This window comes from Centruroides sculpturatus, unplaced genomic scaffold (genome assembly GCF_000671375.1).
Source record: "Centruroides sculpturatus isolate CEXI.00-Female unplaced genomic scaffold, Cexi_2.0 scaffold1687, whole genome shotgun sequence".
Classification (NCBI taxonomy): domain Eukaryota; kingdom Metazoa; phylum Arthropoda; class Arachnida; order Scorpiones; family Buthidae; genus Centruroides; species Centruroides sculpturatus.
The window spans coordinates 103,513-120,726 of NW_019386017.1; the positions used below are offsets into that span (position 1 = coordinate 103,513).

Consider the following 17,214-nt stretch of genomic DNA (forward strand, 5'->3'; position numbering starts at 1 on the left):
TAGCGTATAATGTGCAGGAATAAATCATAATTATTGAAATTTAATACACGCTCGCTTATCAAGCACACACTCTATTGAAATGTGATCTATTATGCATTATTGTTTTCATTAAAATGCTACTTATATCCCGTATTCCCGTTTATTAGGATTTTGTTTTTGTGTATAGCATTCTATTTCAGTGTACCATTTTATTTTCCCTGGAAAACAAAATGAATCTAGTACTTTGGCAAAACTTTCTCAGTCTAAGAACGAGACAGGACTATCTCAGTCTACCTGCCATATATTAACCATTATTAATATGCGTTAATTAGAAAAATTAAAAAAAGTATTTTAGAGAAATTAAAATGAAAATTAAAAAAAATTTTAAAAACAGAGTTTCTTAACCAAAAACAAAAAACACGTCAAGTGCCATACATGAAATACATGATTTCTTCTGACATGCCACTTTAGAGACGTTTGCCCTAAGTTTGTGAACTTACGTGCATACTAAAGGAAAGGAAATTGCGTCACTCATTATCTTTAAATAAACTTCATTCATACTCACTTTTAGTTATCCGGTTTGGAAATATGTTACTGATCTGTCTAAAAAATAGCCAGAAGCGTGGTACGTATCATTGTTCGCATTTTGTAGTAATAATTTCTTGAGTAATTTCATAAATATATTAGTATTATATTTCATTTTTTACATTTATTTTGGAAAAACTGACGTTAATAATATAATACAAACATAACTTATCAGATCTCGTTTCCAAATTTTAAATATTTTAACATAAATTTATATAAAATTATATGATGGTTATGCAGGGTGACTCTATACAGTCCTGTTTAAAATAATTTTACGTTACGTAGATATATGAAGGTGCGTCTGATGTTAATGGAAATAACGAGTCACTCAGTTTTTATTATAGATTTGTCTATGGCTTATTAAATGCAAGCAGTACAACAAAAATGGTTTCATAAAGCGGCCCTCGAAATCCCTGTTTTAAACGGATGCGATTATATAAACGACAGATATTTTATGCTGCATTTTTCATGTTACATGAGCGAATTGCGGTTGAGAATTAAAAAAACCCGTTGAGAATTTCTATATTTTCTACTTAATTGTTTCTCGAATCGAAAGAAACCAAATCGAATTTCTAATATCAACATTCGAAAAACAAAACCTGAACACATTGTGCATTACAACAGTTATACTAAATAAGTTAATTACAATTGTGTTTCAATCTTCACTATCGAACAAATTTCTTTAGTATATTTATATTTTTTCTATATGCTTTATCTACCGAAAGTTTAACATTTAGCATCCAGCTGTAACTTTTCTGGCTTCTGATCATTAATGTACAAGCTAACAATTAAAAAATCTTAAGTGTGAATCGTCGAAATTTGTTTTATCACATTTTATGAGTATTGTTGTTTAAAACAGTAGAATATAATAAAAAAGTTAATAAAAACAAATAACATTTAAAAGGAATACAGCATTATTGACTTAATTTACAAATATGATTAAAAATTAATTATCAATATGAAATGGTCTCACTCTGCATTTTCTGCTTGTAATCTCTTTTATCTTCTTTAAAAGAATTTCCGTAATGAATACTACAGAAGCAATCAAATATCCTGTAACTAATAAATAGAGTAGACCCGTAATATCATCTATTTTCAGAGGTTCTTCATTATTATCGATTGGCTTATCATCGTAGAAGGAGTAGATTCTTGTTTTTTCATCAAGAACGTCTCTGTCAATTTTCTCAGATAATCCACTTTCTGCGATACGATTTACCCTGTTAGATATAAATATATACTATTAGTTTTCTGTATTACACTTCTGTGTATAAAGAGCACATGCACATATCAAGGATATTTCAGTTACTTAAATTATTCAAAATATATTTTGCCTATGAAACTCTTAAATTTGTTGCACGGTTCAGTAACGTCATTTATTAAATGAAAGCATTAAATAAAGAAGTTCCTGTCGAATTTTTGTGATTACACCATTTTAGCAATTTCAATTATAAATTCTCATACTTAAACAGTTAAATAGTATTAAATACATTTCCGTTAATAGTTTTTTGTAGACTTTAAAGAATTAAAAGCTAGTGGCTTTCTTTCTTCGGTAACACATCGCACGAGTAACAGTTTATTAATGTATATTTTATTTTAAAAAATGCATTTCGGGTTCTAATTACCCGTCTTTAATCTTTAGACTTTACAAAAAAGGGGCGTATTATATGTATTATTTTGTATAATGTAACTCATATCTTTCTCTTTTTATCTGTAAAGTATAAGGAATGAAGAGTGGTCATTAAAACCCGAAATGCATTTCTTTTAATAAAATATACCTAAATGAAATGTTTTTGTGTGATGTGTTACTGGAGGAAGAAAGCCACCAACTTTTAATTTTTTAAAGTCTAATTAAGTAGCAGTTCTTCTGTTATTGGCGATAAAAAAATTACATCAAAAACTGAATTTTTATTAATAAATAAAATAAATTTTACATAAATACATAAAAAATAAATGTATTTATGTAAAATTTGTCTTGGATACGAATGTCTTGGAGTAGGCCATGTATTATAAATTTTTACTAATTTTCTGCGATTGAGTAAATAAAACTACTGAACACTAGTAGTTGAACTCTCTTTTATTTGTGATTATGTAATGCCTATTAAAAAATATGCATGTTTTATTGTAAGTGTGTGAAATCTAAAGAATAGCCCATAAAATGTTTAAAACTCATATATAACTTTAAATTTTGCTGGTTTCATTACGATATTATAATCTCATTATTATATTTCTTTAACAAGGTATAAATTTACTTTCGTATAAAAATATAAACTGCTTTTTTGTTTTACTTATACAAAAGGACGTTAAATCAACGAAGAGATGATAAATTGTGTTTTTTCTTGATCATATACATAAAACATAAAATACCAATAATTATTTTTTAATATGTCATTGTAAAGTAAATCATAGTAAGATATAGTAAATCATAGAAATCATAATTAAAACTTTTGCAAGCTTAACAGTTAGAAATAAATTTCTGTAAATGGAAACTTTCAAACATGCTCAATTTAACATATACCCATAAACTATGCATTTTATTTAGATTATTTTTATGTAAGTAACCTACATCAAAATGTTTACACGAATTAAAAATTATGTATTAATTACTTATGTATTAATATGTAGCATTAATGAGTATCAATTATTGATCGCTTAGTTGTGGAAAGTTACTTACGGTTTCTTTCTCATTTGTTAGACATGTCACCGCTTTTCAAAACAGTGTTATGGAAGTTACACGTTTTGGTTTTGCAATACCACGCTATAGTAATTGTTAAATTTATGATTATCTTCAGTTATTGCACTCTATAAAGCATTAACGAAATGGAAAATTTTTTTCTGTCATTCGTTAAGAAATAAATAAAATCAATTCTACATATTACCAGATACGTTAAACTAAATTACTAACATTATAAAGAAATGTACTAATTTGTTTTGCTGCAATGGCGTGTTGTCGGACGTTTATCGCTAGTCAATTCTTTTCACAGAGTTAAATAACTACTAATGTTTAGTCGTATTTTCCACTGGGAAATTGTCAGTGATAGAAACACATTCTTTATACTTACGTTTTAGAGATTTCAGCACCATAATTCACTTGTATTAGGTTTATTTGTACGAAGTGAAAATGCGTAAAAAGTATGTCATCTGAGATGAAGACCTCTTCTTTTTGCCGTTTGGACATGCTCAATTCAATTTTCTGTCTTGATGCCAGCAATGCATGAGTTCCATTAAGTACTTTTTGAATGGGTTCTTTACTTCGCTCGAAATAATTTTGATTTATTTGATAATTTTCGTAAAAGATATTGATGACATCATTTTTAATTACTTTTTTTTTGTTGCTACTCTATAAATATATGAATAAATGAAATTCATGTAAATTAATTTACACACACACTTTAATATTTTTAGAGCATCTAACATAAAGTTGCAAATTTATAATGCTTTATAATTTATGTATAATCATATTTAATTAAAATTATTTTGAAAACATTATAATCAGGTCATCTGTGAGTTAACTGTATCAGGAATTCCAAGCTATAATATATTTGTAGGTGTAAATTAGGTTCGAGTATTTACGATGGATAGTCTTATGAATAGAAAAATAAAAACAATATTATATGTTTCAAGTTAAATTAAGGAAAACAATTTTGTATATAGATGGCCATTTGTCTATCAATACGATGTTCAATAACATTATGCAGACAAATCTGAATTATTTGTTCTATTAATAATATGATTAAATACGATTTACATTAAATATGAATAAACTCACAATCATTTTTTTATTTAACCGTTCAAATCTTTTATCAACACCTAATTTCTCAAAAATTATTAATTGACATTTAATTTTGGAAACTGTAATAGCAGGTTCTAATAAACTAGGAAATTACTTTGAATATGTCGACTGCATTCTTTCATTTACAGCAAGGAATGTAGTCCATTTACCAAAAGTAAAATAAGGTAAATCTCACTTTCTTTATTCTTTATTAGAATAACGTGAATGACAATTTCGGAAGTAACGATCATTTAACAAATATACATATTACCATAGAAAAAGTGATATCATGTTTTCAACTCTGCAGTATTGACAATTGATTGTTATGTTAAACGATTCTTTTAAAAAGCTTTGTATTTTAAATTTATTACTAATATTAATATTAATAAAATGACACGCACCTTTAAATACAGACCGTAAAAGTAAGATCTTTCATGACTAGGGTCGAATAAAGTGACGTTGTGTCGTCCTTCCTTTACTGACTGAGCCAATTCCTGAAATGTCTGAGGAATGGTTTCGGTTCCAGGATTAACCATAAACGATGGCAAAGTGCTGACATATGCTGATGTCAAGACAAATGCAATTAGAATCCAACAGCCAATTAGGATACGAAACGTTATGAGAAAATAAGTATTTATTGTTGTGTCTGGTAAATAAAAATAACAATAAACGAAAATAATAGTTAAATACATACGAAAAAAATAAATACATTTTAGTTTTAAAAATTATCGAATTCTTAATACTAATAATAATAATAATAATAATAAACATAACACACTAATTAAATAAACACCTCAAAAATATTTTCAAGAAAATCAAAGCACACACAAAACATTAACATCACAACACACACATTACAGAATACATCAATACACTAAAACAGAAACTCGCAGCCAAAGCAGGTAGATTCAAACGATACAAAACATGTACAGTACGAAAACGACAGAATAAATTATTCATAAACAATGAAAATCTTTTCTACAGACAAATCTTACCAAAACAAACACTGATACACAGCACAGTGGCACATCAACATAAGTGGAACTCACAACTTATTGGTCTTCTCTTTGGTCCAATGCTGTTACACACAATGCTGATGCAGGCTGGATTGAGGAAGAGAACAGAAACTTGCACAACATACCAACTATGCCCTGTGTTGAAATAAACGTACAAGACATTCCAGTTTTGTGTTAACAGAACACAAAACTAGAAGATACCTGGTAAAAAAAACATTCACAATTTCTGGTATAAAAATTTACACCACTGCACCAGGAACTAGCCAAACATCTAACACACATCATCATCAACCCACAAGACATGCCTAAGTTTCTTACTCAGGGCATCACCTACATGAAACCTAAAAACAACAAAACCACAGACCCCACACAGTACAGACCAATTACATGTCTTCCAACACACTACAAATTATTGACATCTTGTATCACAAACAAAATATACAAACATGTTGAAGAACACGACATTCTTACGGAACAACAAAAAGGTTGCCGTAGAAATCACAGAGGATGCAAAGAACAGTTACTCATAGATTCAGTCATACTACGGTAAGCACACAAACAACACAAAAATATACACATGGCATATATAGAATACAGAAAAGCATTAGACAGTGTTCCACACAGCTGGCTGCTACATATTCTACACATGTGCAAAATACATCCATCACTGATTGCATTCTTCCAAAACCCTATGCAGCACTGGAGAACAACACTGCATCTCAGGGTTAGTAACACTTCCATACAAACAAAGAAAATGTTCATTAGGCGAGGTATTTTTCAACGAGATTCTTTGAGTCCTTTCTGGTTCTGCCTAGCCCTGAACTCATTATCAAACATGTTAAACAACACACATGTTTACAATATCAGACATTAAAAAAAAACACAGTTTTTGCTGTCACATCTCATGTACATGGAAGACATAAAATTTTATGCATCCACACAAAAACAACTACAGCAGCTCCTACAAATCACACATTCATACACTAAGGACATACAAATGAAATTTAGCTTAGACAAATGCAAAACACTTTACGTAGAAAAAGGAATCCTGAAGAAAGAAGATTTTGCACTTGGAAATGGAGACGTTATTGAATCCATGGAAGAGGGCGAGTTCTAGAAGTATTTAGGATTTCAACAATCCAAACTAACAGAACATAGACAAATAAAGCAAAGATTAAGTAAAGAATACCAAAGTAGGTTAAACGCTATACTCAGAACACAGTTAAATGCAAAACACACAGTTAAAGCAATAAACATATATGTCATCCCAGTACTCACATACTCTTTTAGTGTTATACATAGGACTCACACAGATGTTGAGCAACTCCAAAGAAAAACAAGAACAACACTTACTAAGCATAAACAACATCATCCTACATTCGCTATAGAAAGATTAACACTTTCTCGTAAAGATGGCGGACGTGGCCTGATTGACATAGTTAACCTTTACTAAAAACAAAATAAGTCNATGACCTGATACAGTTTTTTCAAGTTTGAATAATTTACGAAAATAATTTATATATAATTTTTCAAATTTTTAAAAAAAAGTCAAAATCCCATATTGGGCTGGCGTAAAAAAGGAAGAGTTATAGCGTTAAAAATTTTTATGTGAAGTTTAAAGTCAGATATTTTTAACTTTAAGCATAAATATGTATTATTGTCGATAAGCGAGTTAATTTTTGCAGTAAGTACTTTAAAATGGTGTTGAAAAGCTCCATTCCAGCTAAATGTAATTCCCAGGTATTTTATGTCGCTGATGATTTCTAGAGATTTGCCATATAGATAAAAGTTTTTTCTTAATTAGATAATTTGATTTTTATTCCGAAAATAATTATTTTCGTTTTTGAAGCCTTAATCGATAAATGTAACGATAAGTATTTATTTATGCTATCGAGTTTATGTTGTAATGTTATGCGAGTTGGTGCTAATAGTACTAAATCGCCTGCGTATAAAATATAGTGAAAAATACGACCATTAATATATATTCCTTATTAAACAAATTATGTCATTTATTTAGAAATTAAAAATATACGGAGAAAGAGGTTCACCTTGAAGTATTCCACGTTTTGTAATTATTTCTGTACTAAGTAAGTTGCTATTTACAATATGTAGTTTATAAGAAGAAAATAGATGCATAATCGAATATGAAAAACTGTTACATGCACCATATTGTTTTAATTTATTAACCAGAATCAGGAACATGAACAGAGTCAAAAGCTTTGGTGATATCGATGAAGACAGAATAAATTTTCTTACGTTTTTTTGTAAATATATTTGAATAATTGAGGATAGCAACAAAATAAAAAATTCTGTACCCCTGGATTTGGTAAAAGCGTATTGAAATTCAGAGTTAAGATTCATTTCCTGGGTCCATCGCTGAAAACGGTTTACTAACATAGACGTGAAACATTTCCCTAATACCGGAAGAAGAGCAATCGATCTATAATTTTCCTGTTCCAAACGATGTTTTTTTTTGTAGATCATAATTAATTTCGTTGTATTCCAAATTTCTGGATATTTAGACGTTTTATAAAAGTTAAATGAGTCAAGCAAAATCTGTTTGCCCGATGGAGGCAAGGATTTGATAAATTTGGAAGTTATTAGGTCAATGCCAGGGGCAGATTTTAATTTCATTCTTCGGATTAAATCCTCAAGTTCGTCAAAAGTAAACGGCAAATCAAACAAATAATTATTCGGATTAACGCCTCAGCAGTGACCGACGAGTATAGCCATCAAGAGCGATCGTGTGGCAGTGAAGAACGACGACTATAGTCGCAAAAAAATTCATATGAAATATTTGGACCATTTCGTGAAGTCGTAGAATTTTTACGAGTAGTTGAATTCTCCAACTTTGTTTTGGAATATCTTTTAGTTCACGAGAAATTGCAATAAAAAAAAAGAGAAAATTAAAATAAATATGAAAATTTAGAGGACCATCTATCGATATAAACCGAATTTAAACTTCCTGCCATCATCCGATTAGTTAAAAAAATTAATATTCCTAATTGGCTCGCGTCAGAAAAAAGTAGGTGTGACTACTGTAAATCACGCTCTCTCCAGAGCTCTTATACAACTCGGAAAAGCCGACATTATACGTCATCAGTCTAACGATCCGTGTCTAACCTACTTTTTTTGAAATCAACATTAGAGTAAAACGTAGTAAGATGTAGTAATTTATGGTAAAACGGTTTTCTCTAATATTCGTAGTACTTTGTAAATTTTGAATTTCAATTTAATAAATACTATTTAGTTCGAAAACATTAAAAATACATTATTAAGTAGGAAAATAACATAAAACTTTATTTTTAGTATAATACAATTTACAATATCAAAAGTTCGTATATCGTAACATTACGAAAAAAACTATATCGAAACAAACAAAGTCAACTAATTTATTTAAATCTAGTTTATTATACAACTGTCGAAACGCTTGCCTTCATCAGTTTCCTCAAACAAAATTCGAAAACTTCAATTAATCCTGTAAATATTTTAAGCGCCATTACTATTCGAATGATAAATTATTATATCAAGCCTGAATTTTATATAATTTGTAACAGTGATTACAAATATAACTGAAAAATATTTTCGATATAAACACTAGGCAATAATAATCAAAACAAAATTGTTAAAGTATAAATTTTTCTAACATTTTCTGATTTCGTAATACGTGATACTTTTCTTTATATCAGTCTTGCCATATTATACGTATACTTTCTATATTTACTCCCATTTCATTTCTTTTAATTAAACTTAAAACGTAAAAAATCTACCAACAAATTCATATGCTAATAAAAGGACTAATCGCTAATTGACTTTTGTATTCTTCGTTTCAATTGTTTTACGTAAAATAGCACTAAGTCAGAGAAGATGCTAATTAGAAAGCTTATAAACAGTAAAAAAACATAAATGTTTCGAAAGTAGGAGTAGATAATTAGAAGAACAAATAAATTAGTAAGCCTATAATACATACTTTCATTTATATCAATGGATTATATCCAAAAATCAGTTCTCGCTAATTGTCGAAAATAAATTATTTTTTAACTTTGCTTTCTATAAAGCAGCATATTCGGAAACAAGTTCGAAATTCACAGTGAACTTTTCACTTTTTATGTATTAATAACACCGAAAAATGTATCGATCCACGGGATAAAAATTTATCGCAGTGAACTTCGAACGATAACGAGATGAAAACAACAAACCGCACTGTATGAAATCTGCCGAAAACTAATGCCTATCAGATGAGCTGAAAATATCACGTATCATTGAAACTTTCCTGCTAAACACAAAATACGTTATATATCAGTTCTTATACATTTTATTATACTATAATCTAGGAAAGTATGTTTAATACATCATACATACAACAGAAACAGTAATAAAACAATGTCAGTCATTGAAAATAATATATTATTAAAAGTTTTACATACATAGATAATTAATTATATCAAGAAACATTTTTCCAGAAGAAAATTGTTTATATTTCACATAAATATAAGTAAATTTTATTAGAAGTTAGATAAAAACACATTTTTCCTCACACACGGTTTTTTTCCCTCTTTCTTACTCTTACACTTGAAACATTCAATTTCTTAACTTGATATAATGATAACGTTTAAAATAATTTCTAAATAAAATAATAATACTTAAAATAGGTTAATATATACTGTCATGGGTTTCAAGTGTATTCATAAAAAAGTAGCATGTGACAAAGTATTATTATATTAATTATTTACTTTTTTATTATTAATAATTCCTTCTTCGTCGAAAAAAACAAGAATTATTCAGCTTCTGAAATGAGGCTTAAAGGTTTGGCTTTAAGGAAGATTAAGAGCCTGTACACACTAGGCGTTTTTCAACGCGCGTTAAACGCGCGTTTTAAAGAACCAAGAGTTCTATGTAGCCGTACACACTCAAACGCGCGCTTTTGGCCAAGCGCGCGTTAAACGCGCGTTTATAGATTTTTGTTAAAACGCGCGTTTTGCAGGCGTTAGCCGAGCGCTTTGAGATATATGTGCTGCCATGTTACCGTACATGCGATCGCGCGTTTTGCGGGCGTCAGCCAAGCGCTTTGAGATATATGTGCTGCCATGTTACCGTACATGCGATCGCGCGTTTTCCCGGCGCTTTACGAGCGCTTCTAGATTTACGCCGCCATTTTGCTGTATATTCGATCGCGCGCTTCTGGGTAATATCTACTTTTATAATATGGAGTAAGTCGTCAAATGATTTTATAGACATTCTAAAATAATTAGAAAACTTGGGTTCATATTGTCGTAGTTTTGGATACAACGTCACAAACATTCCATGGGTCAGTCTATCTCGTAATATTGGGTGCACCCGAAATTCTCTTTGCCTTTGCCGTCGTCTTTTATAGCGACAATAGAAAAGCCACACACAAGCAATCACTTCCACATCCATTTCCAAACCGAGCCAGTGCGCACGCTCCGCTAAACGCTCGTTTAAAAACGCCTAGTGTATACACAGCCTAACAGTATTAAATTTTAGTTGTTAAAAGTCGATACAGTGGGGAGAGGAAAAGAATCGTATCTTAAATCTCGAGTTTGGTCGGACTTACTACAATTTTTCGCGTTATTAGCATTCGCAATTGTTCATAAACCTTCTCCCTACCCTCATAATTAAGCTTCATGCCTTGTTATTATAATTAAAAATATAAAAATTTTTTCATAAAATTTAATAAGAGATAGCACTACACTCTCACTTTCTGATGACAACGAAAAAGATAAGCAACTCGCTGAAGGATTTATTATTGTTCAGTTGATAGTATTAAAACTTCAGAAACGTAACGATAATATAATTACTTTATTGGCTGAATATGTTAAGTACAGGAAAAATTTTAAGAGATATACATTTTTAATATCGATATTAGAAGCATATACATTTGAAACTACAAATAATGGACATTTATAATAATTAATCAATAAACTTTTTTCTTGAAGAAAAACGCATAGAATTAACTTTCAAGTAAAGCGTTAACTTTGAAAAACAGCCATATCGTATGTGTTCTCTTGTCTTTTATGTGAGGCCAAAGCTACTAGAGTTCCATATACGTGGTAAGTTCTGACGTGCATTTGCGATGTGACGTAGATAGTAATGATATATATTTGTTTATACTTGGAGAATAATGCCTTCCGGGAGGACTTCGACAAGTTACTGGCCCCTATTCAGGCGTTAGAGACGTGGAGAAAACCCGGAAAACTTCACGTGGCCAGTTGGCCCCAGCGAGAAGCAAAACCACGACAGAACTCTCAGTGTTTATATACGGACAGCTTAGCAACTATTCGTCCATGTTTAAACTTGCCTTATATCTAATATTAAATACACATTAAATTAATAAGTAAGAAATAATTTATACACTTCTGTTTGAAGTTACAACACTTGCAAATACATAAGCTTGATACATTTGTTAATAAAAGTTTGTGCTTAGATAAATTTTTAATAGTTATTGTAATATCTGTTAAAGAATATTTTTAAAGTGATTCATGATAACTTACTGTGAAAATTAGTGTAAAAGTGCGCAAAGGTTTTACGCTTTCTGTACGTTTACATTGGCGTTTTGATCAACCTAATGATAATATAATATAAGCTGTATATGATTACCTATACAACAACCTTACTCGCATCAAAAAATGCAACTAAAAAACCATTGCATAACCTGTTATAAATTAATACTTCTGTAGTATATTTTAAATTTTTCCTCATTAAATTTTTATTGTAGCGTATAATGTGCAGGAATAAATCATAATTATTGAAATTTAATACACGCTCGCTTATCAAGCACACACTCTATTGAAATGTGATCTATTATGCATTATTGTTTTCATTAAAATGCTACTTATATCCCGTATTCCCGTTTATTAGGATTTTGTTTTTGTGTATAGCATTCTATTTCAGTGTACCATTTTATTTTCCCTGGAAAACAAAATGAATCTAGTACTTTGGCAAAACTTTCTCAGTCTAAGAACGAGACAGGACTATCTCAGTCTACCTGCCATATATTAACCATTATTAATATGCGTTAATTAGAAAAATTAAAAAAAGTATTTTAGAGAAATTAAAATGAAAATTAAAAAAAATTTTAAAAACAGAGTTTCTTAACCAAAAACAAAAAACACGTCAAGTGCCATACATGAAATACATGATTTCTTCTGACATGCCACTTTAGAGACGTTTGCCCTAAGTTTGTGAACTTACGTGCATACTAAAGGAAAGGAAATTGCGTCACTCATTATCTTTAAATAAACTTCATTCATACTCACTTTTAGTTATCCGGTTTGGAAATATGTTACTGATCTGTCTAAAAAATAGCCAGAAGCGTGGTACGTATCATTGTTCGCATTTTGTAGTAATAATTTCTTGAGTAATTTCATAAATATATTAGTATTATATTTCATTTTTTACATTTATTTTGGAAAAACTGACGTTAATAATATAATACAAACATAACTTATCAGATCTCGTTTCCAAATTTTAAATATTTTAACATAAATTTATATAAAATTATATGATGGTTATGCAGGGTGACTCTATACAGTCCTGTTTAAAATAATTTTACGTTACGTAGATATATGAAGGTGCGTCTGATGTTAATGGAAATAACGAGTCACTCAGTTTTTATTATAGATTTGTCTATGGCTTATTAAATGCAAGCAGTACAACAAAAATGGTTTCATAAAGCGGCCCTCGAAATCCCTGTTTTAAACGGATGCGATTATATAAACGACAGATATTTTATGCTGCATTTTTCATGTTACATGAGCGAATTGCGGTTGAGAATTAAAAAAACCCGTTGAGAATTTCTATATTTTCTACTTAATTGTTTCTCGAATCGAAAGAAACCAAATCGAATTTCTAATATCAACATTCGAAAAACAAAACCTGAACACATTGTGCATTACAACAGTTATACTAAATAAGTTAATTACAATTGTGTTTCAATCTTCACTATCGAACAAATTTCTTTAGTATATTTATATTTTTTCTATATGCTTTATCTACCGAAAGTTTAACATTTAGCATCCAGCTGTAACTTTTCTGGCTTCTGATCATTAATGTACAAGCTAACAATTAAAAAATCTTAAGTGTGAATCGTCGAAATTTGTTTTATCACATTTTATGAGTATTGTTGTTTAAAACAGTAGAATATAATAAAAAAGTTAATAAAAACAAATAACATTTAAAAGGAATACAGCATTATTGACTTAATTTACAAATATGATTAAAAATTAATTATCAATATGAAATGGTCTCACTCTGCATTTTCTGCTTGTAATCTCTTTTATCTTCTTTAAAAGAATTTCCGTAATGAATACTACAGAAGCAATCAAATATCCTGTAACTAATAAATAGAGTAGACCCGTAATATCATCTATTTTCAGAGGTTCTTCATTATTATCGATTGGCTTATCATCGTAGAAGGAGTAGATTCTTGTTTTTTCATCAAGAACGTCTCTGTCAATTTTCTCAGATAATCCACTTTCTGCGATACGATTTACCCTGTTAGATATAAATATATACTATTAGTTTTCTGTATTACACTTCTGTGTATAAAGAGCACATGCACATATCAAGGATATTTCAGTTACTTAAATTATTCAAAATATATTTTGCCTATGAAACTCTTAAATTTGTTGCACGGTTCAGTAACGTCATTTATTAAATGAAAGCATTAAATAAAGAAGTTCCTGTCGAATTTTTGTGATTACACCATTTTAGCAATTTCAATTATAAATTCTCATACTTAAACAGTTAAATAGTATTAAATACATTTCCGTTAATAGTTTTTTGTAGACTTTAAAGAATTAAAAGCTAGTGGCTTTCTTTCTTCGGTAACACATCGCACGAGTAACAGTTTATTAATGTATATTTTATTTTAAAAAATGCATTTCGGGTTCTAATTACCCGTCTTTAATCTTTAGACTTTACAAAAAAGGGGCGTATTATATGTATTATTTTGTATAATGTAACTCATATCTTTCTCTTTTTATCTGTAAAGTATAAGGAATGAAGAGTGGTCATTAAAACCCGAAATGCATTTCTTTTAATAAAATATACCTAAATGAAATGTTTTTGTGTGATGTGTTACTGGAGGAAGAAAGCCACCAACTTTTAATTTTTTAAAGTCTAATTAAGTAGCAGTTCTTCTGTTATTGGCGATAAAAAAATTACATCAAAAACTGAATTTTTATTAATAAATAAAATAAATTTTACATAAATACATAAAAAATAAATGTATTTATGTAAAATTTGTCTTGGATACGAATGTCTTGGAGTAGGCCATGTATTATAAATTTTTACTAATTTTCTGCGATTGAGTAAATAAAACTACTGAACACTAGTAGTTGAACTCTCTTTTATTTGTGATTATGTAATGCCTATTAAAAAATATGCATGTTTTATTGTAAGTGTGTGAAATCTAAAGAATAGCCCATAAAATGTTTAAAACTCATATATAACTTTAAATTTTGCTGGTTTCATTACGATATTATAATCTCATTATTATATTTCTTTAACAAGGTATAAATTTACTTTCGTATAAAAATATAAACTGCTTTTTTGTTTTACTTATACAAAAGGACGTTAAATCAACGAAGAGATGATAAATTGTGTTTTTTCTTGATCATATACATAAAACATAAAATACCAATAATTATTTTTTAATATGTCATTGTAAAGTAAATCATAGTAAGATATAGTAAATCATAGAAATCATAATTAAAACTTTTGCAAGCTTAACAGTTAGAAATAAATTTCTGTAAATGGAAACTTTCAAACATGCTCAATTTAACATATACCCATAAACTATGCATTTTATTTAGATTATTTTTATGTAAGTAACCTACATCAAAATGTTTACACGAATTAAAAATTATGTATTAATTACTTATGTATTAATATGTAGCATTAATGAGTATCAATTATTGATCGCTTAGTTGTGGAAAGTTACTTACGGTTTCTTTCTCATTTGTTAGACATGTCACCGCTTTTCAAAACAGTGTTATGGAAGTTACACGTTTTGGTTTTGCAATACCACGCTATAGTAATTGTTAAATTTATGATTATCTTCAGTTATTGCACTCTATAAAGCATTAACGAAATGGAAAATTTTTTTCTGTCATTCGTTAAGAAATAAATAAAATCAATTCTACATATTACCAGATACGTTAAACTAAATTACTAACATTATAAAGAAATGTACTAATTTGTTTTGCTGCAATGGCGTGTTGTCGGACGTTTATCGCTAGTCAATTCTTTTCACAGAGTTAAATAACTACTAATGTTTAGTCGTATTTTCCACTGGGAAATTGTCAGTGATAGAAACACATTCTTTATACTTACGTTTTAGAGATTTCAGCACCATAATTCACTTGTATTAGGTTTATTTGTACGAAGTGAAAATGCGTAAAAAGTATGTCATCTGAGATGAAGACCTCTTCTTTTTGCCGTTTGGACATGCTCAATTCAATTTTCTGTCTTGATGCCAGCAATGCATGAGTTCCATTAAGTACTTTTTGAATGGGTTCTTTACTTCGCTCGAAATAATTTTGATTTATTTGATAATTTTCGTAAAAGATATTGATGACATCATTTTTAATTACTTTTTTTTTGTTGCTACTCTATAAATATATGAATAAATGAAATTCATGTAAATTAATTTACACACACACTTTAATATTTTTAGAGCATCTAACATAAAGTTGCAAATTTATAATGCTTTATAATTTATGTATAATCATATTTAATTAAAATTATTTTGAAAACATTATAATCAGGTCATCTGTGAGTTAACTGTATCAGGAATTCCAAGCTATAATATATTTGTAGGTGTAAATTAGGTTCGAGTATTTACGATGGATAGTCTTATGAATAGAAAAATAAAAACAATATTATATGTTTCAAGTTAAATTAAGGAAAACAATTTTGTATATAGATGGCCATTTGTCTATCAATACGATGTTCAATAACATTATGCAGACAAATCTGAATTATTTGTTCTATTAATAATATGATTAAATACGATTTACATTAAATATGAATAAACTCACAATCATTTTTTTATTTAACCGTTCAAATCTTTTATCAACACCTAATTTCTCAAAAATTATTAATTGACATTTAATTTTGGAAACTGTAATAGCAGGTTCTAATAAACTAGGAAATTACTTTGAATATGTCGACTGCATTCTTTCATTTACAGCAAGGAATGTAGTCCATTTACCAAAAGTAAAATAAGGTAAATCTCACTTTCTTTATTCTTTATTAGAATAACGTGAATGACAATTTCGGAAGTAACGATCATTTAACAAATATACATATTACCATAGAAAAAGTGATATCATGTTTTCAACTCTGCAGTATTGACAATTGATTGTTATGTTAAACGATTCTTTTAAAAAGCTTTGTATTTTAAATTTATTACTAATATTAATATTAATAAAATGACACGCACCTTTAAATACAGACCGTAAAAGTAAGATCTTTCATGACTAGGGTCGAATAAAGTGACGTTGTGTCGTCCTTCCTTTACTGACTGAGCCAATTCCTGAAATGTCTGAGGAATGGTTTCGGTTCCAGGATTAACCATAAACGATGGCAAAGTGCTGACATATGCTGATGTCAAGACAAATGCAATTAGAATCCAACAGCCAATTAGGATACGAAACGTTATGAGAAAATAAGTATTTATTGTTGTGTCTGGTAAATAAAAATAACAATAAACGAAAATAATAGTTAAATACATACGAAAAAAATAAATACATTTTAGTTTTAAAAATTATCGAATTCTTAATACTAATAATAATAATAATAATAATAATATATAAAATATAGGATGATGATCCAAATTCT

General features: G+C 28.9%; 2 protein-coding genes across 2 annotated transcripts; both read right to left on the minus strand.

Moving 5' to 3' along the window:
- Positions 1 to 1,325: 1,325 nt before the first annotated feature.
- On the minus strand, positions 1,326 to 3,745 carry LOC111613139. The gene is made up of 2 exons (XM_023354455.1): positions 3,624 to 3,745; positions 1,326 to 1,781 (listed from the first exon to the last, which is right to left on the minus strand). The coding sequence occupies exons 1-2, from the start codon at positions 3,737 to 3,739 to the stop codon at positions 1,511 to 1,513; spliced, it is 387 nt and encodes a 128-aa protein (XP_023210223.1). The 5' UTR covers positions 3,740 to 3,745; the 3' UTR covers positions 1,326 to 1,510.
- Positions 3,746 to 13,407: 9,662 nt separating this feature from the next.
- LOC111613138 lies at positions 13,408 to 15,827 on the minus strand. Its single transcript, XM_023354454.1, has 2 exons — positions 15,706 to 15,827; positions 13,408 to 13,863 (listed from the first exon to the last, which is right to left on the minus strand). Exons 1-2 carry the CDS (start codon positions 15,819 to 15,821, stop codon positions 13,593 to 13,595), a joined length of 387 nt encoding a protein of 128 aa, XP_023210222.1. The 5' UTR covers positions 15,822 to 15,827; the 3' UTR covers positions 13,408 to 13,592.
- Between the last annotated feature and the right edge of the window lie 1,387 nt (positions 15,828 to 17,214).

Bases quoted from the DNA above. Each gene is read 5' to 3' on its own strand.
- LOC111613139 (XM_023354455.1), bottom strand. From the start codon at position 3,739: ATGTCCAAACGGCAAAAAGAAGAGGTCTTCATCTCAGATGACATACTT. The intron at 1,782-3,623 runs GTAAGTATAAAG...TATATCTAACAG, and splicing joins GGTGCTGAAATCTCTAAAAC to GGTAAATCGTATCGCAGAAA.
- LOC111613138 (XM_023354454.1), bottom strand. From the start codon at position 15,821: ATGTCCAAACGGCAAAAAGAAGAGGTCTTCATCTCAGATGACATACTT. The intron at 13,864-15,705 runs GTAAGTATAAAG...TATATCTAACAG, and splicing joins GGTGCTGAAATCTCTAAAAC to GGTAAATCGTATCGCAGAAA.